This window comes from Elephas maximus, chromosome 6 (genome assembly GCF_024166365.1).
Source record: "Elephas maximus indicus isolate mEleMax1 chromosome 6, mEleMax1 primary haplotype, whole genome shotgun sequence".
Lineage (NCBI taxonomy): Eukaryota > Metazoa > Chordata > Mammalia > Proboscidea > Elephantidae > Elephas > Elephas maximus.
In genome coordinates this window covers 94,499,931-94,523,522 of record NC_064824.1, presented here as the reverse complement: position 1 = coordinate 94,523,522, position 23,592 = coordinate 94,499,931, and the positions used below count along the sequence as shown (strand labels likewise).

Below are 23,592 nucleotides of genomic sequence, written 5' to 3'. Positions count from 1 at the left end.
TATTCTTCAAATTAACTTCCGTTTAGCTACAGTTTGGAGTCCTCCTAACTGTAACTATTACAGCTGTGCTAACTTAAGTGGAAATAAAGAGAAGCAAGCTGCTGGACATTAATCTTAAAATGGCTACCTAATACTAAATCACACACTGACGGTATGAACCTCATCAGTATGGATTTACACTTTTGGAAGGCATCAGACTTTCAAAGAGGCAGAAGTTTAATACTTTTGAAAGAGAAAATAAGTGTACATCTCAGTCAGCAAATCCAGTCATGACAGATATATTTAATAAAGTTTCCAGAGTGATTCAGAATAGAATCGAGCCTTGAAATTTTAGAGAACAGAATGTCCCATGAGGAAACTCCCCCAAATGTCCATATGCATAATTCTTAGATGGTGACAATGATCAGCAGGAGTGGGGTTTGAGACAGAATAGGTTTAGAGACTAAGATTGGGCTTTTCCTCAAAAGGGAATTACTACTGAGCCTGATTTTGAGAAATCCTGCTAATTTTCCTCATAGCATAGGGCTCATTTGTTCAACATCTTTTAGAAGTGGTTTGGGGAAATTTCACTGAAATGCTAATGGGGAGTTTATGTGGGCAATGTGGGGGTACTACGTGGTGGATATTATTGACATGGGGTGAAGGTAGAGCATTGTTTTTCTAAATATCAGGTTGAAACATTTCTTCATGAAGTAGACATGAATTGTTGGCCTAGTGAGTACAGCCTGTGGTACACACAAGTTCTCAGGATCCTAGTAGGTGAGTAATCTCGGATAAACTTTGATGCTGGAAGGCATTTTAGAAAGCAAATCGAACCGTTTAGAAATTGCTACATGGCATGTAAGCTATCTCGTACCTTTCATTCTCAGGTTTCGGTTCAGTGGTCGGATCCTTGGTCTTGCACTCATTCACCAGTATTTGTTGGATGCCTTCTTCACACGGCCGTTTTATAAGGCTCTTCTCAGAATGTAAGAGTATTTTTATAGCTTGCATAATTAGCATGTAAAAATACAGTATTTATTTTCTTGAAAAATGTCTTTTGTCAAGAGTCATTATCTGTTCACTATCTCAAATCTGTTGTTGTTAAACTTAATAGTGGTTTACATTTCTGAGACGAATGATTTCAAATGTTTTCTGTGTTTTTCCTGCTTGTGACCTTTTATTCCTCTCTAGCCCCCAAAGTCTTAGTTTTGCTCTACTCCAAGTAATTTATTCTCATTTGTTACAACATATGTTCCTTCGAAACAATTGTGCTTCAAATACAGTGTTTAAATTTTTGTGGTATTAATGCCGATTATTAATAGAATAGTTGTGGGTTAGTCTTGGTGACTCACAGCCCCCTGTTCTTTATTAGATATATTGTATATTTTGCTTCATGGAAACTTTCAGCTGCTTACTCTTCATTCAATTTTCATTCTCCTTTGTTTCATCCTTTTTGTTTTGTTTGTTAAGGGAGGGCAGTGCCATGCTTTTCTTGAAGCTTTCCTGTATGTGGTGTCTGCGGAACTTTTAATTCATTGTTATCACAATGGAAGCTTGCAATCATTGTAAAATGTGGAGCAAATAGTTTCTGTGCTATAATCACTGGCTGAGCAGGAGAAAGCAGCTGTCTGTTAGATAGTAGCTCAGATTTGCAGTGAGAAAGCACAGAAGAGTTGTTTCGTTCTGTCCAGCCCATTCCCCAGCCGAGAGTACGTACCTTGTGCCCATGTGCCCTCTGTAAAATGGAATCCTAGACCTCAAGTGTAAGGGCCTTGAACAAACAAAATGTTTCTAATGGGTTCTCAGAGAGGATCAGTGGAAAAACGCTTTGCCTTCTCCCTTTCAATATCTGTGCAGCTGAAGCACTGGACAACAAGGACCATTTTATGCCTCTCTGGTTCCCTCTGGCCCACTTTGCATCTTCCCATGTCATTGCCTTATCTCTCTGATCTTCTCGGTTAAGCTTCCTGGAAGAACAATCTATATTGACTGTCTGTACTTTCCTACATCAAATTCATACTGCTCAACACGCTATAGCCTAACTTCCTTCCTGCAAATAACCTATGGACGATTTGAAAGAATACTTCCTAGTCCTTAGACCTGAAGACCCGTTAGAAACCATTCTGCTGCTCTTGGTACTGTTGATCACCCCAACTCCACCCATTTATTCTTGAGTGTTTTCCACTGGCACCCATGACACTATACTTCCTCCTGGTCCTGCTTTTATTTTTCTGTCTCCTTTGTGGATTTCTCCTCTGTCTTGCCCTTAAATCTTGGTGTTCCTGAAGCTTCCATTTTTGGGCCCCTCCTTTTCTCTCTCTACTAGCTATCCTGGAGAAATCTTACCTATCTCATCTCCTACTGATTCCCAGGTCTGTACCACCAGTCCTCATCTCTCTTACATCGTAGATTCAAATGGTCAACAGTCCATTGAATATCTCCCCTTGGATGTCCCACAGCACCTCAAATGAACATGGTTAAAAGCTCACTGATTTTTCCTGACCCAAATCTGTACCTCCTCCCATGTGCCCAGACTGTATTAACAGTGCCAGTATTCTCAAGTCACTCTGGCCAGAAACCAGGAGTCACTGCAACCAGGGATGGCAAATATGTAGCACATGTTCCATAACTTTTCACCTTCCACCCTACTCCCATGGTGTATATAACAAATCATTTATGGTACTTTTTCCTGCTGTATTGATTACTTAGTGCTGCTATAACAGAAATACCGCAAGTGGAAGGCAAATTTATTCTCTCACAGCCTAGTAGGTTAGAAGTCCAAATTCAGGGCGTCAGCTCCAGGGGAAGGCCTTCTCTCTTTGCTGGCTCTGCGGGAGGTCCTTGTCATCAGTCTTCCCTGGTGGAGGAACTTCTCAGCACAGGAACCCCAGATCCAAAGGACGTGCTGTTCTCCTGGCTCTTGTTTCTTGGTGGTATGAGATCCCCCTTTCTCTCTGCTCACTTCTGTCTTTTATATCTCAGAAGAGATTGGTTTAAATTGTAGATTAATCTCGTAGATTGATTCCACATAATTCCAGCCAATGCTATCTTGTTAACATCATAGAGATAAGATTTACAAAACATTGGAAAATCCCATGTGATGACAAAATGATGGACAATCACACAATCCTGGGAATCATGGCCTAGTCAAGTTGACACATATTTTGGGTGGACACAATTCAATCCAGGACACCTGCTAAACTCATTGTGGCCTTAGAAATCTTTCCAATGTATAGCACTCCAGATCGGCAATTAAACGAAATTGGCTTGCAACATGAGTTTTTTGCCACCCCAATTTTAGTTCTTTGTAACCCTGCCATGAAATCATTTACTGATTTCTACATATTTCCTTACAAATAATTCTCAAATTCATCTTCTCTTCACCCTTAATAGCCCTGCCCTAATTAAAACCCTTATCTTATTTTGGCCAGATTACCGTACCCGGTGCCATCAAGCCAATTCCAACTCATAGTAACCCTATGTGGTCTATTAATTAGTCTCTGCTCTCTAATGAGAATTCCACCACCACCACCTCTTAAATCTCTACGCTATGACTTCCAGAGGAACTGTTTAAAACTCACATCTGACCATGTCATTCCCTGTCTTAAAACCTTTCAGCAGTTACGAATCACCAAGTTTCTTAGAATGACACTCAAGGCCTGCTCCCAGCTACATTTCCAGACTTATTTGAATTCTCTGGTAATTCTGTCTTGTGCTTTCCTCTCAAGTACTGTCAGTATGCTTGTAGTGTTCTATGCACACTATGCCTTTGTGCTTACTTTGTATTGTTATCTCATTCTCCCTTCTCTCTTTTTCCCTTCTCCTCCTTTTCATCCGATCCACTTTACCTGTCTTTTAAACACCCTGCAAGATTTAATGTAGGTATTATCTGCTCCAAAAAGTTGTTTTCTGAATTTTCAGGTAGAAGCAGGTGTCCTTCATGTTTACTCTGAGAGCGAGCACTCCGTATCTACCCTTTTTTTTTTAATTGCAGTACGTCATCCATACAAAAAAGTGCATGAGTTATAAGTGTTCCCCATTCTGTGTTATCACTTATCACCTTATATTAACATACCTATTTGTGCACCTGTCTCCCCAACTAGGCCATGAGCTCCTTGAAGGAGGTGATTAACTGAGTACTATTCATCAAGTAATTATTACAATGTCTGGCACATAGTTGATGCCCAGTACATGTTTAGACTGAACAGAACCAAATGACCCTTGAAATTGGACTGATAGCAGGGAAATTTCAAAACAACTAAAGCAAATGAATTGCTACCACCTGACAATAAGAGCATATATTACTAACTCCACCTGTGTAGATCTCCCTCTGCGATGAAAAGAGGGAGAAATACAGAAGCCCATAATTATAAAGAGATGCTGTGGCTTGCTGTTTACAGACTCACTGAAAGAATAAGAGCCATGAAGAAGAAAGGGGATGTATGTGAACATAAAATTACAGAATCTAGCCTCTAAAAAAAAAATTAAAGCAAAAACCTGTTACTGTCGGGCCGATTCCGACTCATAGTGACCGTGTAGGACAGAGTAGAACTTCCTTATAGAGTTTCCAAGGAGCGCCTGGTGAATTCGAACTGCCGATCTTTTGGTTAGTCAGTCATTGCACTTAACCTCTACACCACCAGGGTTTCCAAAGTACAGTACAGAAACATATATAATCTCAAATTGTTGTTGTTGTTAGGTGCCATCGAGTCGGTTCCAACTCATACCGACCCTATACACAACAGAACAAAACACTGCCCGGCCCTGCGCCATCCTTACAATCGTTGTTATACTTGAGCTCATTGTTGCAGCCCCTGTGTCAGTCCACCTCATTGAGGGTCTTCCTCTTTTCCAGTGACCCTGTACTCTGCCAAGCATGATGTCCTTCTCCAGGGACTGATCCCTCCTGACAACATGTCCAAAGTATGTAAGACACAGTCTTGCCATCCTTGCCTCTAAGGAGCATTCTGGCCGCACTTCTTCCAAGACAGATTTGTTTGTTCTTTTGGCAGTCCGTGGTATATTCAATATTCTTCGCTAGCACCACAACTCAGAGACGTTAACTCTTCTTCGGTCTTGCTTATTCATTGTCCAGCTTTCACATGCATATGATGTGATTGAAAATACCATGGCTTCGGTCAGGCATACCTTAGTCTTCAGGGTGACATCTTTGCTCTTCAACACTTTGAAGAGGTCCTTTGCAGCAGATTTGCCCAATGCAATGCGTCTTCTGATTTCTTGACTGCTGCTTCCATGGCCGTTGATTGTGGATCCAAGTAAAATGAAATCCTTGACAACTTCAATCTTTTCTCCATTTATCATGATGTTGCACATTGATCCAGTTGTGAGGATTTTTGTTTTCTTAATGTTGGGGCATAATCCATACTGAAGGCTGTGGTCTTTGATCTTCATTAGTAAGTGCTTCAAGTCCTCTTCACTTTCAGCAAGCAAGGTTGTGTCATCTGCATAATGCAGGTTGTTAATGAGTCTTCCTCCAATCTTGATGCCCCGTTCTTCATATAGTCTGGCTTCTCGTATTATTTGTTCAGCATACAGGTTAAATAGGTATGGTGAAAGAATACAACCCTGATGCAAACCTTCCCTGACTTTAAACCAATCAGTATCCCCTTGTTCTATCCGAACAACTGCCTCTTGATCTATGTAAAGGTTCCTCATGAGCACAATTAAGTGTTCTGGAATTCCCAGTCTTCGCAGTGTTATCCATAGTTTGTTATGGTCCACACTGTTGAATGCCTTTGCATAGTCAGTAAAACACAGGTAAACACCCTTCTGGTATTCTCTGCTTTCAGCCAGGATCCATCTGACATCAGCAATGATATCCCTGGTTCCACGTCTTCTTCTGAAACCAGCCTGAATTTCTGGCAGTTCCCTGTCGATATACTGCTGCAGCTGTTTTTGAATGATCTTCAGCAAAATTTTGCTTGCTTGTGATGTTAATGATATTGTTCTATAATTTCCACATTTGGTTGGATCACCTTTCCTGGGAATAGGCATAAATATGGATCTCTTCCAGTCAGTTGGCCAGACAGCTGTCTTCCATATTTCTTGGCATAGATGAGTGAGCACCTCCAGCGCTGCATCTGTTTGTTGAAACATCTCAATTGATATTCCATCAATTCCTGGAGCCGTGTTTTTCACCAATGCCTTCAGAGCAGCTTGGACTTCTTCCTTCAGTACCATTGGTTCCTGATCATATGCCACCTTTTGAAATGGTTGAACATTGACTAATTCTTTTTGGTATAATGACTCTGTGTATTCCTTCCATCTTCTTTTGATGCTTTCTGCGTTGTTTAATATTTTCCCCATGGAATCCTTCAGTATTGCAACTCGAGGCTTGAATTTTTTCTTCAGTTCTTTCAGCTTGAGAAATGCCGAGCATATTCTTCCCTTTTGGTTTTCCATCTCCAGCTCTTTGCACATGTCATTATAATACTTTACTTTGTCTTCTCGAGATGCCCTTTGAAATCTTCTGTTCAGTTCTTTTACTTCATCAGTTCTTCCTTTTGCTTTAGCTGCTCGACACTCAAGAGCAAGTTTCAGAGTCTCCTCTGACATCCACCTTGGTCTTTTCTTTCTTTCTTTCCTGTCTTTTCAGTGACCTCTTGCTTTCTTCATGGATGATGTCCTTGATGTCATTCCACAACTCGTCTGGTCTGCAGTCACTAGTGTTCAGTGCATCAAATCTGTTCTTCAGATGGTCTCTAAGTTCAGGTGGGGTATACTCAAGGACATATTTTGGCTTTCGTGGACTTGCTCTGATTTTCTTCAGTTTCAGCTTGAACTTGCATATGAGCAATTGATGGTCGGTTCCACAATCGGCCCCTGGCCTTGTTCTGACTGATGATATTGACTGAGCTTTTCCATCGTCTCTTCCCACAGATGTAGTCAGTTTGATTTCTGTGTGTTCCATCTGGCGAGGTCCATGTGTATAGTCACCGTTTATGTTGGTGAAAGAAGGTATTTGCAACGAAGAAGTCATTGGTCTTGCAAAATTCTATCATTCGATCTCCGGCATTGTTTCTATCACCAAGGCTATATTTTCCAACTACTGATATTTTTTCCTTGTTTCCAACTTTTGCATTCCAATCGCCAGTAATTATCAATGCATCTTGATTGCATGTTCGATCAATTTCAGATTGCAGCAGCTGATAAAAATCTTCTGTTTCTTCATCTTTGGCCCTAGAGATTGGTGCTTAAATCTGAATAATAGTTGTAGTAACTGGTCTTCCTTGTAGGCGTATGGATATCATCGTATCACTGACAGCATCATACTTCAGGATAGATCTTGAAGCGTTCTTTTTGACAGTGAATGCAACACCATTCCTCTTCGAGTTGTCATTCCCAGCATAGTAGACTATGTGATTGTCTGACTCAAAGTGGCCAATACCAGTCCATTTCAGCTCACTAATGCCTAGGATATCGATGTTTCTGCATTCTATTTCATTTTTGATGATTTCCAATTTTCCTAGATTCATACTTCATACATTCCAGGTTCCAGTTATTAATGGATGTTTGCAGGTGTTTCTTCTCATTTTGAGTCACGCCACATCAGCAAATGAAGGTCCTGAAAGCTTTTCTCCATCCACGTCATTAAGGTCAACTCTACTTTGAGGAGGCAGCTCTTCCCCAGTCATCTTTTGAGTTCCTTCCAAGCTGGGAGGCTCATCTTCCAGCACTATATCAGACAATGTTCCGCTGCTATTCATAAGGTTTTCACTGGGTAATGCTTTTCAGAAGTAGACTGCCGGGTCCTTCTTCCTAGTCTGTCTTAGTCTGGAAGTTCAGCTGAAACCTGTCCTCCATGGGTGACCCTGTTGGTATCTGAATACCAGTGGCATAGCTTCCAGAATCACAGCAACACACAAGCCCCCACAGTACGACTAACTGGCAGACACGTGGGGGAATCTCAAATTAAGAGAACAATATTTTAAGGTTGTATAATGTGGCTGAAAAGAATACTGAACCCAACTTATTGACCCACATCCCAATCCTGCATTAGTTGTGGGTAACTATATAAATGACTACTACTGTCTGAACCTCCAGCTCTGTGGCTGTAGAAGAAGGGACAGATTGATTCCTAAGGCGTCTTATATATCCAGGATTTTCAAATTTTATGCCAAATTTCTGAATTATTTCACTAGTTTGATTACTGATCTTAACTAAAAAAACTCTGGTAATCACTGCCTATCGAGTTGACCTGAAACACTTGCCTTTAATTCTTAGTTTCTTCCCTCCTGACTCGGGTATTTGCTAATAGTCATGCCTGCATATTTGCTTCTATCTATTTGTCATCTTAGCCTGTGTGACCTGAGTGATCTAGAATATCTTGATGAAGAGTTCCACCAGAGCCTGCAGTGGATGAAAGATAACGATATCCATGACATCCTGGACCTGACGTTCACTGTGAACGAAGAAGTTTTTGGGCAGGTCTGTGAATGTGAACACCGGTGGTTGAGTGTCTTAATTGAATGCTCTTGGTTGTTGGAGACTTGATTCAGTGGCTAAGAATCAGACATTTACTCATTTGTGACCTGTTTGGTGATTTAAGTGAGAGAAGGATGTAACAATCTGCTTCCGTAGAGATTACATCCTTGGAAACCCTATGGGGCAGTTCTACTCTGTCCTGTAGGGTCACTATCAGTTGAAAATGACTCGACAGCAAATGTTTGGTGATTTAAATCTAGGTTTATGTACAGTTATAGTAGTGTCAGTTGCAAAGATTATTCTGTTATCAAGTGCAGATTAAGATGTCCTAATTTATAATTATTTGAGTGTTGCAATCAATATTATTTTTATTTCCAACTAAAATATCCACAAAAGAAATCAGAATGTATCTTGTATGGAATACGGTTTTTAAAAGTCTGCACTATCTCAGAGTCGAATATTAAATACTTAATTGGCATCTGTACTTAACCTATCATTCAGATTTAACAAGTGAAATTGATTGTTTTGAAGCTGAGGGAAAGTAAACGATATTTTGGTGAAGGTTTGAAAACAGAGGCCTAAAAACTTTGTTCTAATCACAATTGTTGGAAGAGGGTATAAAATATTTCTTTCATAAATAATATATTAGGTTATAAGTAAGATTCTTGTTTAGACACTGTTAGGCTGGTCTTCTGAATTTCATGTGTTTTGAAGAAGAATTTCTCAATTTAACATTCACTTGGGCATAATTCTGCTTCCTTAAAATAAATCTTAAATAGTAGCTTTCTACATATAGTCAATATCTGAAGCCTTGAGGAGTTTGTGAAAAAGTGTTTTTGTTAAACATTAAAAGAGTGGTGGTCCAGATCCTGGAGCCAGTTCATCTTCGTTTAAAATAACTTTTTAGTCAGGATTTAAAACTTAACATTCAGCTCTTGCAATACATTTTTCTTTTTCAACCACTGAAGCTTTTGAACCTCAGCTCACTCCTAGTTTTTGTTGAGCGTTGCTCTGTGTATGTCTCAGCACAAAGTGCCCGTTGACAGAAAGTGTTCTGTGCGTGCTCTCCGCTTGCGGGAAGTGCCTGGTGCAGAGCAGGTAGCTGCCTGATTTCAGCTCATTGGAGCGGTGTTCTTAAAACATCAGGAGTATTGCTTTATGTTCCGTGTTTTTGTTTTTTAATTTCAGATTACGGAACGAGAATTGAAGCCAGGGGGTGCCAATATCCCAGTCACAGAGAAGAACAAGAAGGAATACATCGAGAGGATGGTGAAGTGGAGAATTGAGAGGGGTGTTGTACAACAAACAGAGAGCTTAGTGCGTGGCTTCTATGAGGTAAGACAATCAGCAGTAGTGGGCTTTTGTAGGTAGATATCAGTGATGCTGTGGTCCACCTTACTATACTTTATAGGTGTGGGATATTTCCGTTTTCTCTGTTGCGGTATTTACTGGTGCTAGTTCAATTTAAAAACTCTAGTACTTTTTCCTATATGTTTCAAGAACACAGAGAAGTTTAAATCGCTATTACATGAGATCATTGAAAAAATGTTGAGACTTGACTTCAAATTGGATTTGATGATTTCGTGACCACTTGAAACATTTAAGTCATGCGTTCTCACCCATGCTTGTATATAAGTAATCCATTCTCATGCTTGACATGTGAAATGATGGTATCTGAGGGCCAGAGTGAGTTGTTTTGTGTATTCCATGCGACTCTTAAGCATACTAGATCTTTTTCAAAAGAGAAAAACAAACTGTATTAATCAGTGGTTAATTATAAGACAAAAATTCTGTTGAAGCCAATCTATCAACCTTATCCTAAAAGTATATTTGTAGAGACTGTTGAATTGGTATACGTTTTGCTGTGTGTATTCTCAGCAGCAGTAACAACAAAATAAATAAAAATAAATACATAAGTTTTTTTTTTCTTTTTTTTATTTATAGAGAGATTTCCAGTTTTTAAAGTGCCTTTTTTTTTTTTACTGCACAGGGTGCACCCATGTTATTTCCCGAAACCTTTTGTGCCCTCCTGTGCTGCTGAGACTTGAGTATAGCTGAGATTCTCCAGGTTCTTAAGCCCTGCCCTATACTCTTTTTATTCCACAGGTGGTGGATGCCAGGCTGGTATCTGTTTTTGATGCGAGAGAGCTGGAACTGGTCATTGCGGGCACAGCTGAAATAGACTTAAGTGATTGGAGAAACAACACAGAATATAGAGGAGGTGAAATTTGATTTATAGATGGCTGGATTTTAAATTTCAGATTAAAGGGTAAATGGTTCCACATTGCTGGGCTGAGTGCAGGACAGGCAAAAAAGCACTTGCACTCCAATTATAGGTCTGATGTCGTCTCCTTTGAGACCTTGGGCAAGGAACGTTCACTTCTCTTCCTAGTTACCTCATCTGCCTAATGGGAGAAGGACTGTTTACATGCCATCGAAGGATGTCCTAACTCTTTGTTGGTGAGGAAATGTGACCATAGGAACACTGATTAATTGCTTTATAGTGTTGTTAGTGAAGCACCACGAAGCTAATATCCAGCTGGTCAAACCCCGCCTATTCCCTCTTCATTCTAAAACTCGAAGAGACACACCCTTTGAGCTTCCTAATGAGCAAATACAGGTTTTCTACATTTCATTGAACTAATTAGCAGTTTTAATTCACAGCTGAAACATTTGAATAGAGCAAGACATGGTTCTGAAAATTCAGATCTTTTACTGAAGAAGCCTTTCTAAGTCCAAGCATTAAGTTCAACTGAAAAGTAAATTATTATAATATTAGTTAAAAACTGTGTTATCTGACACTTCACCAGTGGCATATCTATAGATCAGTACGAAGTTTCATTTAGCAACCAGTACCAAAGTCATTGAAAATCAATTGCCAGATCCATACACATTGGAAGGGCAATTCAGAGTTAAAGTTTTGATTAGTTTAGTTTAATTAATTTTAAGTAAAGAAAATACTTTTTCTGAAATATATTACAGTGTTAGAAAGTCTTCCAAAATTCATGACAAATACCAGTTGTGTATTGTTTTGGTTTGGCTTGGTTTTAATTCAAAATTTAAGAGGTTAGAATTCTGATCTTGAAGAGTGAAAAAAGACAAATTTTAATTCACTGAATCAGTTACTTACCAAAATAAACTAAGAGCTAAACTGTTATCTATAGGTTGAAACGGTGAGAAAAAACAATTTTTAAAGTTTGGAGTAAAATTGCTTTAACATATGCTAAATGGCTTTTGTTTTGGCCTATGCTTTGCCCTTCCAGTTCATCACTGCTCCTGAGAGCTGGCCTTGCTCTCCTTTCTCTCTGAAAGGCGGTATTAAGTTGCAGTTTCCACTGCTGCTATTTCTCAAATCCAATTGCTGTAATAAGTCTTTTCCAGTTGACCCATGTATAATCCCTACATGGCTTTAGTTCATAACTTTTTAACCAAACTACGTCTGCTAACTAGAACACAATTTCCCCCAATATGCTATAAAACTTAAACATTGTTCCGTAAATATTATTAACTCATTCCTAATAGTAATGTAATTAATCAAGTCAGCCATTTTTTAATTTATACCTTACAAACTTTTATTCACTGTATCTGCTTAATCAAGTACCTATTTCTAATTTTACTGTAAATCTTATCAGGCAAATTCCTTGAGGGAGGAGAGTACTGGTTGGGTGGGGACAAGAAAAGGGTGAGCTATTCAGTTGCCATGTTTGCTAACCCAGCTGGTTAGCACTGAGTGAAGAAGCTGCTATGCCACCACTTGCCATATGTTCACGTGGCAGCTGTTTGTAGAGAATACAGGGAGACAAGTTCACTCCTCCTCCAAAATGTTTGGCACAAGCAGCAAAGGAGAAGCAGAAAAGGGCTGATTCATAAAGTCAGAAAACTTTAAAGCTATAAGGGCCAGTGAACTTACTTTAGAGATGAGGAAACTGTTTGCTCAGGGCCAAATAGCTAGTCTTTGCAAAGGCAGGACATGGACCCATGCAGCTCTGTGTCCAGCCCAGTTTTGTTTAGCCTTTTGTGTGGGTCCTTTTCTTCTCCAATGGGGCCTAAACATCACTGACCAAATGGTAAACTATAAGGCATGATTCCTCCCAGACCTTACAACCACTGAATAATGTGAGGAAAAATTCAGATTAAAATAGTTTTGGTTTCAATTCACCTCCTATTTTGGAATTATGTCTGCTGACAAAGAATCAGAGTAGCTTTTGTGCACATTGTGTTTTTCCATTAAATGGTTTGAATCACTAATTGTACTGTAATCCTTGTCAGCTTTCTCTCTGAACTTGACTTTAGCTCACTGGAAGGTTTTGGAGTCTACAAGAACTGCCTTAATCCAACCTGTGGGAATTAAATTCCATTAAAGTATGGAATAAAAGTAACATTTAAATTGATGACTTTTGGGGATTTATTAGGTGGAGGAGTCAAAGGCTACCTTTCCCTTTTTAGTAATAAGTCATTGTGAAAGTAATTTGACTTTAAAATATGAACAGTATACACAGCTTTTAAAACAGCTTTACAATTACGTATTTTTGTTTAATTATCTGATTAATATGTCTCTACTGTACCAGAAGCCCTGTTAGGGTCTATTTCCTTTGCCACTGTAGCTCTAAGCTTAGTATACTACTTGGCATAGTGGTACTCAAAAATTATTTCTTAAATGAACAACTTGACGAAAGGGTTAAGCATTTCCAGTAACAGCAATTATGTTGTTCAGAATTGATATGGCTTAAAAAATCTCATTTGTTATTCTTCTCTCCACTAGTTTAATTTCATGACCACTAAGTGAAAACAGAGACTTCTTGGATACATTTAGTGGGTTTTTTTTTTTTTTTTTTAACGTTTGACACTCATATGATCATATTTACAGTATTATTCTTTAAAGTACAGACAGCCTTTGAAGAATCCAAGATGATGATTTATGTCTGGGGGTCTTTGTCACGTGTCTTGGTAGCTAAATATAGAAGAATTAAGTAATGTGGGCTTTCATGATTGGTTTACTAGGATACCATGACAATCATATTGTAATTCGGTGGTTCTGGGCTGCAGTGGAAAGATTCAACAACGAACAGCGACTAAGGTTGTTACAGGTAAGATGCCATTATTTAATTTTTTAATGTATTAATGTAATTATTGCTGAAATTGTATTTGTTAGGGATTGCTATGTATACTCAATGAATGCAAATTATTTTTATCTGGATATGTACAACGCACCATTTTCAGTCTCCTCTGATTGCACAATTGTGTGGCCCCATCACCGTGCAGAACAGCCCCAGCCAAGTCAAAGGATTTGATTAGAGTTGTGAGGAAGAACCAACCCCACTCCAAGAATCCCAGTAGCAACATCTGCCTTCAGGGCAGCCTGGCCACTTCAGCAAGAGGTCCCAGGGTACTCTGCAGGCCAGGACGCCCAGCAGCAGAAAGAGATGATCTTCATTCCCTCAGGAAGTGACTCAGATCTGTGATTAAGTGTCCTTTCTTTTCTTCCATGCGTCTTCCCACGATGTTGAGATAGCAGTGAAGTTCAGGGAAAATACTGGGAAAACAAACTCATTATTTTCTCTATGGTGCTTGTAAGTACCCAGGACAATTGCTGATTGGTTGCAGCTAAGGAAATGTCTGACTGAGGGAAGCCCTCTGGATGCTCAGGCAGAGTCTTACAAGTGGACTGGGCCTTCACTCTTTTGGGTCAGGGGTCCAGTCCTCAAATTTGCAAGCCCAGAAATTCTGTTTTATTCACCTCAAGTTGATCAGGGACTGATGCTTCTTAAATAGACTTAGATTAATTGATATACCCATTTTATTCATTTATAATGGGAAATACGCCTAGCTTAAAGTTCTAAGCTAGTCAGCTACACAGGTGCTTTCTGTGCTACAAACTCTCCACATCCGTTTTTCCTTTATAATATGCTGTCTTAGTTTCTTCTCTGGTTGTTTGTCAGAATTCTTACGTTGTGATTATTCCATGGATATAAAGTTTCATGGTCCACACTTCCCAACAGCAAGAAGTGTGCTGCTCTTCCCCAGGAACCCTGTGCACACGATGCGGTGCCTTTCCTGGTGCTGGTCTCTGACTTGACTTCTCCTGTTTTCTTGGGTTGATAGTTTGTCACAGGCACGTCCAGCATTCCCTACGAAGGATTTGCATCTCTCCGAGGGAGTAACGGCCCAAGAAGATTCTGTGTGGAGAAATGGGGGAAAATCACTGCTCTTCCCAGGTAAAAATAGGAAACAACATTCATTTACTGTTCATTACAGTACTCTAGGGCCAATTTCAATGTTTTATGTGGGTATATTAATTATTATTTTTATGTTAAATGTTTGGGAGAGTGGGAAAATCTTTTTAAATGACTATCTCTGATTACCTTTCCAAATTAAAAAAAAATTGGCCGTACTTGTTTTCTCTATCTTAAAAGAGCAAAAGCATTTGCTAGCATTTGTAAAGCAACTTTGGTCGTCATACTTGCGGCTTTTTGTGATTGTGGCTGTAATTAGGTGTTTCCCAAAAGCTCTAGCTCTAAGTTTATATTAATAACGATTTAGAATCTCTTCACTAAAATCTGCCATTGTGGTTTCTAAAGAATATGAAATCACGCGAATGTGCTCTACACCTTTTTAACCTGAATCTTACATGTCTTAACTCCATATTAATGCCCTCTTCATTGTAGTTGGATTTATATTAAGATCATACATTTCCTTAGAGTAGAAAAAATAACTTTAGTACTATTACTGATAAATGTGAGGGACTGGTAAAGTGATATTTCTGAAGACATGCGCTTGAGGTTGAATGGAGATAACAGGAGCTGGAACAAAAGAAAAGAAAGGAGGGAATGAACAAAAAGGAAGGGTAGAAAGTTTGCTTTGGAACTCCTTTATCATATCAGCAGTATACTATAGAATTTTTGAGGTAAAAGGGACCTCAGATTGCCTCTCATTTTAGTAATAATAAAACTGCATTCTGGAGAGGTTAAGTGATGTGTCCAAGTGATAGTAGCTACCCCCAAGACGTCATCCTAAGTTTAAGTGACTTTGAGAAAGTGGTAATCAAGTCTTTCTTCTTAGAATTTGCAAGGCGCTAGTTAAACCCTGGTGGTGTAGTGATTAAGAGTTTGCTAACCGAAAAGTCGGCAGTTCGAATCCACCAGGTGCTCCGTGGAAACTGGGGGGCATTTCTGCTCTGTCCTATAGGGTCGCTATGAGTCAGAATCGACTCAACAGCAACGGGTTTTTTTTTAGTTCTTAAGAGGCATGCACTTAGCATCAACAGATGATGGGGGGGGCACTGAATACGTAAACACCGACGTTAGTGACGAGCGCAAGGTCAGGGGCCGGCCTGCACCTCTTCAACCACCTTGTATGCATCGCAGTCTGTTGACTAGAGGCATTACCTCCAAACACCAAAGTATTACCTGGGAAACTATAGCTTCATTGTCTAACAAATTTGTTTATTTTATTATTACTCTACTTGCCTGTTACATTATGCTTCAGTATTTGTATCTCCGGAACAGATTTAGTTTAAGTAAGGCCTTTCACCCTTCTGAGAAACTCTCAAAGATTAGCATTGAGAGAGTAAGAAGGGACAGTTAATTGTGTCACCTTTCTGTGAATCCTGTTTCTGTAAAGCCACTAATGGAACAAACTCTAACAGTAAGCAGATATGCCAGCTGTTCATATTTAGTTACTGCAGCTTTCACCAAGCCTCGTGAGCAAGAAGAGGCAATTGGGTATAGACATTAAGGTTTAGCCTCAGAGAGACCTGGACTCAAGCCCAGCTCTGTTACTTACCTGCAGTGGGGCCTTGAAGAAGTTGTGTCATGTTTTTGAGCTTCTGTTTCCCCATCTACCTTGCAGGTTTGTAATTCTGAGGATAATGTAAAATCATTCCATTGTAAAACATGTAGTATAGTCCCTTGCCTCTAGTAAGCTTCTTATAAATGGTGACTGCTCTTATGACTTCTGTCACCATACATATTAGCCAGGCAGCACTGCACTGGCAAGAGCACAGAGTTGGGAGCTCAAAGACCTGAGTTCTAGTTCTGCCACCAGCTAACACTGTGACTTTGAAGGTCACTGGATCTCTGGGCCTCAGTTTCTTCATCTGTAAAAGACCGGGGAGGGGGTGCTATATTAAGTGGAAAGCTATATTAGGTTTCGTTAAACAAGAAGTAATGCTGGCAAGTTGATGAAGTATGTTGGGGGTTGTACTAAATTCGAGTTCCTACTTCCTCCTGGGAGCTCCAGGAAGTACTGACTCATTGTAAATGGTGGTGTCTTCAGTACCATTGCACACACACGGTTGAGTAACAGACATTGCCATTTTTTCCTCTCTTCATTATGACCTAAGGTTGCTTCTAGATGGCTAGTTTTGCCAGATTATAAAATAGCACAAATAAAGACAATATGAGACACATTGTGCAAGCAGCCTCTTTTCATACCCGTTTTCCAACAAGCCCTAGCTTTTTGGGTCTGATGAGAGGAAAGAGCTACTTGGCCGTTCCACTTCAGAGTTGCAGTCAAGTTATAAATCTAAGCCCTATGACACACTGTTTCTGTGATCTAAACAAGACCTTAGATTTGTTGCTATATAATAGAAATAACAATACCATGCTCAAATAGTATTTTTGACAACAGAGTGAGATAATATATATGGAAGTCCTTAGGGTTAGTAGGTTTTTTTGTTTTTAAATGTTTTATCCTGATTGTTCTTTAAGCCGGCATATGACTAACTATTAAGCTGTGCTCCGCAAAATAGTACGTTTGAGAAAGAAAATAAGAACTTCAGTGCATGATAGTATAGGTTTATCATGAGTGATTTTTTCACTAACATTGTCATAGCCTTTTATGAAATGTAGACTATTACCCATTACTTAGGTATAAACAAAATCTGTGAGATTGGTTCTAGTCTAAAGAGTTTTTTTTTTTTTTAATTACCCAGTCCATTCCTCCTACCATCAGAACAGATAAACTGAAGTCATTTTCCTGCTATTTCCTAGTAGGCATATGTTGCAGACGGAAGAGCTGGTCTGTCTCAAGGGCCAGCCTCAGCCACAATGTATTTCTTTTTCTTATTAGTGAGATAATGTCTGATTTAAAATGTGACATTGTACACACTGGAGAGAAAATGAATGCCCCTTTTACTTTAAAAAAAAAAATCTTCTAAGTAGTCTGGCATCATCTCGTGTCTGCATGGGAGGCTATTCCCTGGAGAGCAGGAAGGGGCTGTGAAGGAAGAGGACAAGCCATCCTGGCAAACAGGAATGAATAAGGATGACATCTTAGTCTTTCTAGACATGAGTGATTGAGGGCCTCTCAACCTTTTAAGCAAACAACTGTGAATCTCATTCTTTTCTCAGATTCCTTAGCCTAATTTTGCAGTACCAGTGGATAGCACTGTTCACAGTATCGGCCAAGAAGTATACGAATATATATGTGGTTGTCTCTGAAGCCAGTACAAGTTGAGTCCCTGGCTCTTTTTTCTCTCTTGTGGTAACTGGAGACCTAGATGATAAATAATGATGGAGGCAGACGGGTGTCTCCATGGAAACTTACAGCCTGAACACATTACCACACTTCCTCTGCTTTGTGGTTGGTGGTTAGCTCTGTATTTTGTGTTTTTGTAGACGACTTCCTACCCACCAGAGCTGTGATGGATTTTATGAGGAAGTAAATTCACTTGATGGCAGTTGCTCTGCCATATTTTGAAAAACAGGCTGCTAGCATGCCAACCTGGAAAACTCAGGGCTAATCTCCTCTACCCCAGCATGGTACAGAGTTTCTTCTGTGTTCATCCCTGAGGTTCTCGCCAAGCAGGATGATAGGACAGAGGGGTTGGAGAGCAGTAATCGAGATGGTGGGGTGGCCAGTTTTGCCAAAGTGGGGAAACACTGATTTTTTTTTAATGGCTGAGTCTGGGGACTATTATGAATGAAATGCTGACCTAAAATAAGAAATAAAATGTAAGAGTTAATTATGAAATGGGTGTCCCAGGTGTAGGTAGTTTTTCCGATGGAATAGAGCTTAAAAAGATAAAAATAATTTTTTTTAATATGAGACAACGTTTTTCAATTTTACAAACCTTGCTATTTATTTTTATTATAAAAATAAAAATGTTTTTTTTACAAAAATGCCAAGAAGTGAAGAAGAAAAAGTTACGAATCACAAGTCTGTTGCTGCGATAACCTCTGTTAACATTTTGGCGTGCACACTTGGCAGTCGTTTCTTCACACACACGACTTTTTTTTTTATTATTGTAAAAATACATGTAGCACAGCATTTGTCAATCAGTGGTTTTCACATCTACAGTTAATCATGTCACACACACACAAATTTTAAAAACAAAAACAAAATCATACTACAAACAGTGTTGGTAAACATGTTTTGTTTTCTACACATTACTGTGTCATGAATATATTTTCATGTTGCTAAATATTGCTGTACGATGTCATCAACAATTCAGATTCCCCCCCACTTTAGTACAGTGTTATCTCCATCAAAGTGAATTATCAGCTGTTGTTGTTGTGTGCCATCAAGTCAATCCTGACTCATAGTGACCCTATAAGGATAGAGTAGAACTGCCCTGTGGGCTTTCCTAGGCTGTAATCTTTATGGGAGCAGATTGCCAGGTCTTTTCTCCCACCGTGCATCCAGTGGGTTTGAACCTTTTGGTTAACAGCCAAGTGCTTAACCATTGCGCCACTAAGGCTCCTTGAATTATCGGCTAGCAAATAGGAAAATAACTGAGGATTCCTGTAGTATAATGTCACTTTCCTTAAGTAAAAAAAAAAAATTCAGAGAGAGAGATGGGCATTAGAAGGACTCCTTGGTGCCATCTTGTTTCTTTATTTGCCTTGAGGCAGCCCTGATCAGTTTCCTCAGTTCTCCATCACCTGCTCTTTAGCTGAGGTAGCCCTTTGGTTTGGGAGGAAATTGACAGAAGATTGTCAGGCAATAGTCTGCTCCAACGTTTAGTCTCTGACACGAGGCCCTCTTTATCCCTTCCCTTTCTTCCCTCTCACTCAGTTCTCAATGTCTAACAATAACATTTTTTCAATTTTTACTTTATTCTACCATTGAATCAGGGAGCCCTGGTGGTGCAGTGATTAAGCACTCAACTGCTAATCAAAAGGTCAGCCATTTGAACCCACCAGCTGCTCCACTCAAGAAATTGAATCAGCATGTACTCACAAAAATATTCCAGTGATGACTATTAATATTACCTTATTGAGACTCCTTAAATGTTATATGTATTTTGGATGGTCTTTGCTTTGGGAGATGGGTAAATTTATCATGAAAACAGATTTTGTCTACAAAGGTACTCTTCAATAATTAATGTAAAAAAGTAAAGTCATTGAAACAATTTGTGATAATTTAATGGAATGAAAATAGGTTTAATTGCTGCTGGCAACAGGGAATAAGATAGTCCAAGTCAAACCAACTAATGAGCCTTGAGAGTTGTCTCATGAGTTATAGCATGTATTCATGGGTGGCAGACATCACGGCTGTTAAGGAATGGTTTATCCCTCTTTCCTTGGCTTCAGAAGAAGAAACTAGTTTGGATTCATGTCTGTCTACCGCTGTATTCCAGAACACCGTCATTTCTCACCTGAACTGTGGCAGCAGCCTGCTGGCTATACTCCCTGCCTCTACCCAAGTACACCCTGTAATTCATTCTGCACTCAGCACCCAGAGTAATCTCCTAAAATCTTAAGTTCACCTTCCTCCCCTGCTTAAATCCCTCCACTGCCTTAGAATGAAATCCATACTCCTTACCAAGGCCTACCATGTAGGTGGCCTGGGCTGGCTTATCCCTTCAACCTCAGTACATACACTCTCCCCCCACTGCTTCAGCCACCACCCTTCTTACGGTTTCTCAAAAACACCAAACTCAATTCTGCCTCAAGACTCTGGAGCTCGTTGTCCAGAATGCTTTTCTGCTAGTTCTTCATTTGGCTGACTCTTCGTTATTCCAGGACTCAGCACAGGTGAGATCTGAGAAAGACTTTGCCAGGCTTCCGCCCCCACTGCCTGTCATTCTTTCACTTGTTATTTCTTTCCCAGGACTTGCCTCAATTTGATCATTGTGTTTATTTATTGGTTTACTTGTCGATTATCCATCTCCTCTAGTATATAATTCCGCGAGAGCAGGGACCATGTTTAAAGTGTGACTTTGCACCTAGAGCGAATCCAGTACCTGGCACACATAGTAAGTACTCAGTGAATTTTTTTAGTAAATGATTGAACTTGAGGGATGACTCTGGACCACTCCAGACAAGATGTTCCAGAATCACTTTTCTATCTTTATATCCTCATCTGAAAAATGGGGATAAATACTAGTAACTATATTACAGCATTATTTTGAATATTAGATGAGATAACACATCTAAAGTGCTTGAAGTGAGGCCTAACACATCATTCAGTAAATTTAGTCATTATTATTATTATTTCTAATATCTAACCTTCAGAGGTAGAATGGTATTTTACAAAGTTTTCTATGTACAGGGAATATACTGCATTCACCCAAAGATATTTATATTTTGTTTGAACTTCCAAGAGTTCTCATCCTGGAACTCGGTTTTCTTCTATTGGGTTTAAATTTTTACATTTAAAATGTATGTACCCTTCATCTCTCCCCAGGCCCATCCATAGGTAAAGCAGTTGCCTACTTACAATGTTTAATTTGAAGAATTTCTTCTGCTAGTTATCCTCTGTTGTAGGAGGTGCCACTATGGGAACAGTTCACATTGTGTTTATAGAGCCAGGTGCATTTTAACCAAGGTGGCCTAATGAGACTTTGGAATAAGACATTAATTAGTTGATCCAATTCCTTTAATCATCCTATAGATACACACATCATGCATTTGCTATGTGCAAAACCTTGCGGGAGATATAATTTGGTCTCTGTCCATGTGGACCTCAAAACACAGGGAGGGAAGTAATGGATATTTATGTGAAAAAATAACCAACATCATTGGCCACCTAATGTCCTGTGACAAGTGAGTAGCCGTGGTAGTGAGTACCATAGAATTCCTTTTCATTGATTCGCATTTATGGAACACCTGCAGAGGGGCAGGGGTTGTGCTGTGCCACTATAGGTTTTTAAAAAATATTTATGACCAAGTCTTAGCAGGAATTCCTACTCTAAACCTCATGGTCTGAGAAGGTAATAATGGGACTCTCAGAGAAATTTTCAATATTTAAAAAATCCTAACAGAAATTATACCTTTATTTTTGTGTTAATGAAGCTGCCTAGGCTAGCAAAACAATCGCTGGATTACTTTAACTGAATTTTATTATCTGTATGTGATTGGTAACTTTGGTTTCCTCATGCTGGTTACAAGCTCTGAATTCGTTCTTTGTCCCATACCCATTTCCTATATTCTCTGCCTTGTTTAATGGCACCAATGTCGTCCCACTCTCCACACCCAGTCACTAGCTCTGTTTCATCCTTGGGATAAATGAGAAAGGTCTTTGCATGGAACACACATTGCTTCCTGATGTTGTCCTGCCTCCTGTCCAGCCACTGGTGCAGCCTTGGCTCCTGTAACTCAGGTGCTTGTACTTCTCAGGTTTCCTGGTGATGCGGTGCTTTCTCACACTTCCGGGCCATGTTCTGTGAACATCCTTGTCCTTGTTGATCCAGAAAAGTTCTGCACACCTACACATGATTCAAGCCTTAGCACAAATCGTGTCCTCTATAAAACCTTCCCTGACTCTACAAAGCAGGCTGGTAACTCATCGTATTATAATTGTGTGCAGGGCTGCTAAGAGCCTATAGGTACCCTTGGGTTAAGTAGACAAAGGTGTCTCCTAGTCTTCTGGGGAAATGCAGTCCTGAGCTAGGGCTCAGGATTTGGCTAGCAGATTTGGAAGTGGCTGGATTTCAACACCCACTCGCTCCAGCCAGATCCCCTTGTACAGAGTGTAAGCTGTACAACCATTGAGGTCCCACTTGCCTCTGTATTTTGCTGTCAGAGTATAAGCTTCTTGAGGGCAGAAACTTTAGTTTTCATCTTCACATATCAGGGGATAGCTTAGTGCCTGGCACTCAGTATGTGTTCAGTAAGTGATTATTCAGTGAATGAGAGAATAAATGGAATGTAGTACACAATGAAAAATTAACTTTAATTCTTCAAGGCTGTTTGTATGAGAACAACAAGCTTCAAAATGTAGGATCTACAGGGGAGAAAATAATAAAAGGGGATTTACAGATGAAAGGGCCTGAACACTTGTTGGACTTTGAATTAGGGGACCCTGGAGAGCCAGGCGAGTCACTGGGGAAGTGCAAATGGTTAAAATGCTTGAATGCTAACCAACAGGTAGTTGGTTTGAGTCCACTCCGAGGCACCTGGAAAGAAAGGCTTGGTGATCTGCTTTAGGAAAGGCAGCCATTGAAAACGCTATGAAACATAAAATATTATTTTAAAAAAAAAAAACAACCCTCAGGAGTGAAGGGAAGAGGGGAGCCCAGGAGCACTCCCAAGTTTCTGGTTTGGTGACTGGAAAGAAGGTTATAATAAAGATGGAAAATAGATCAAAAACAAAAAATCGTATGGACCACATTTCTACTCTTAACACACATGGGGTTGCCGTGAGGTGAAGTCTACGCAACAGTAACTGGTTTGGTTTGGTTTGGTTTGGATTGGTTTGGATTGGTTTGGTTTAGAGAGCCGGAGGAGGCAGGAAGGAGCAAGAGTAAACACCCCCCAAGTACACACCCAAAAGAAAGTGAGAACTACTTCACAGTCCAGCTACAGGTCAACCCCATTCTTGCCTCCAGTATGGAGAAATACAAACTGGAACTGCAGGTGCGCCTGATTCCCGGGTTGGGGGGCCTGTGGACACCCTTTCAGATATGTAAAATCTGGACATGGCGGGTAAATTAGGTCACGAGTACTCACATTTCCAATTTTAATATTAAAAATTGGTATATTCCAAGAGTCTTTAGGACTTCTTCAGAGTGTTTTTAAGTATTTGGTTTTGAATGATTAATTACTTTTTTTTTAGAGGAGTAGGAATCAGAGTAAGAACACTGAAATCCTGAGGGTTAGGCACCGCTGCCAATTGAAAATGAGTTATTAATAAGACACGTACTAAATTGTAAGGCAAATGAATGATTTTATTACATCAGAGACATTTTATTTCTAGGACTACATCTGCTAGATAAAATGG

General features: G+C 39.7%; 1 protein-coding gene across 7 annotated transcripts in view; it reads left to right on the top strand.

Moving 5' to 3' along the window:
- Positions 1 to 23,592, top strand: part of HECW2 (HECT, C2 and WW domain containing E3 ubiquitin protein ligase 2) — a 463,541-nt gene that overhangs the window by 426,579 nt on the left and 13,370 nt on the right. For 5 of the 7 annotated variants that reach the window (XR_007517919.1, XM_049887746.1, XM_049887747.1 and 2 more), the window contains 6 exons: positions 870 to 968; positions 8,301 to 8,430; positions 9,616 to 9,762; positions 10,534 to 10,648; positions 13,429 to 13,514; positions 14,530 to 14,642. Coding sequence is in view for 6 of the 7 variants with exons in the window: in XM_049887746.1 (XP_049743703.1) it covers positions 870 to 968; positions 8,301 to 8,430; positions 9,616 to 9,762; positions 10,534 to 10,648; positions 13,429 to 13,514; positions 14,530 to 14,642 (690 nt within the window). In the remaining variant the exon portion in view is untranslated. The other 2 variants (XM_049887748.1, XM_049887750.1) reach the window with 2 other exon arrangements.